Source organism: Eimeria mitis, genomic scaffold (assembly GCF_000499745.2).
Source record: "Eimeria mitis Houghton genomic scaffold, Emh_scaff2656, whole genome shotgun sequence".
Classification (NCBI taxonomy): Eukaryota; Apicomplexa; class Conoidasida; order Eucoccidiorida; family Eimeriidae; genus Eimeria; species Eimeria mitis.
Genome location: NW_013570999.1, coordinates 5,979 through 6,452, shown reverse-complemented (window position 1 = coordinate 6,452; position 474 = coordinate 5,979). Strand labels below are relative to the sequence as shown.

The window sequence follows — 474 nt, the reverse complement described above, 5'->3', positions numbered from 1 at the left end:
ACGGGTGCAGCAGCACAAGCTTATAGGGTTGCTGCTGCAGCAGCAACACAGACAGCAGCAGCTGCCTATAAACCCAAAAAGGCAGTATATCGTGGCCAGTTACCACGCAAGAATAAGGATACAAAGAAGGAACAAACAAACCATCAAGCTGCTGCTGCTGCTGCTGCTGCTGCTGCTGTTGCTGCTGCTGCGGCTGCTGCTGCTGCTGCTGTTGCTGCTGCTGATGATGATCGTGATGATGGTGCTGATGGGGATGCAGTTCCTTTTCCTGCTGCAGCTGCAGCTGCTGCAGCTGCTCCTTCTGCTGCTGCTGCTGTTGCTCCTGCTGCTCCTGCTGCTGCTGCTGCTGCTGTTGCTGTTGCTGCTGCTGCTGCTGCTGCTGCTGCAGTTGTTTGTTTATAATATTTTCTGCATGCGTGAGAGAGATGAGGGGCCAAAGAGCAGAGGAGAACCAAGTGTCCATCACGTCGCTGT

At 54.0% G+C, this 474-nt stretch overlaps 1 protein-coding gene across 1 annotated transcript in view; it reads right to left on the bottom strand.

The window, feature by feature from the left end:
• EMH_0056920 (tRNA synthetase, putative) overlaps positions 1 to 474 on the bottom strand; it is a gene marked incomplete at both ends in the record, with an annotated part of 5,490 nt that overhangs the window by 1,228 nt on the left and 3,788 nt on the right. Inside the window, one exon of the mRNA XM_013497411.1 lies at positions 142 to 474. Coding sequence (XP_013352865.1) covers positions 142 to 474 — 333 coding nt within the window. The remainder of the gene's footprint in view (positions 1 to 141) is intronic.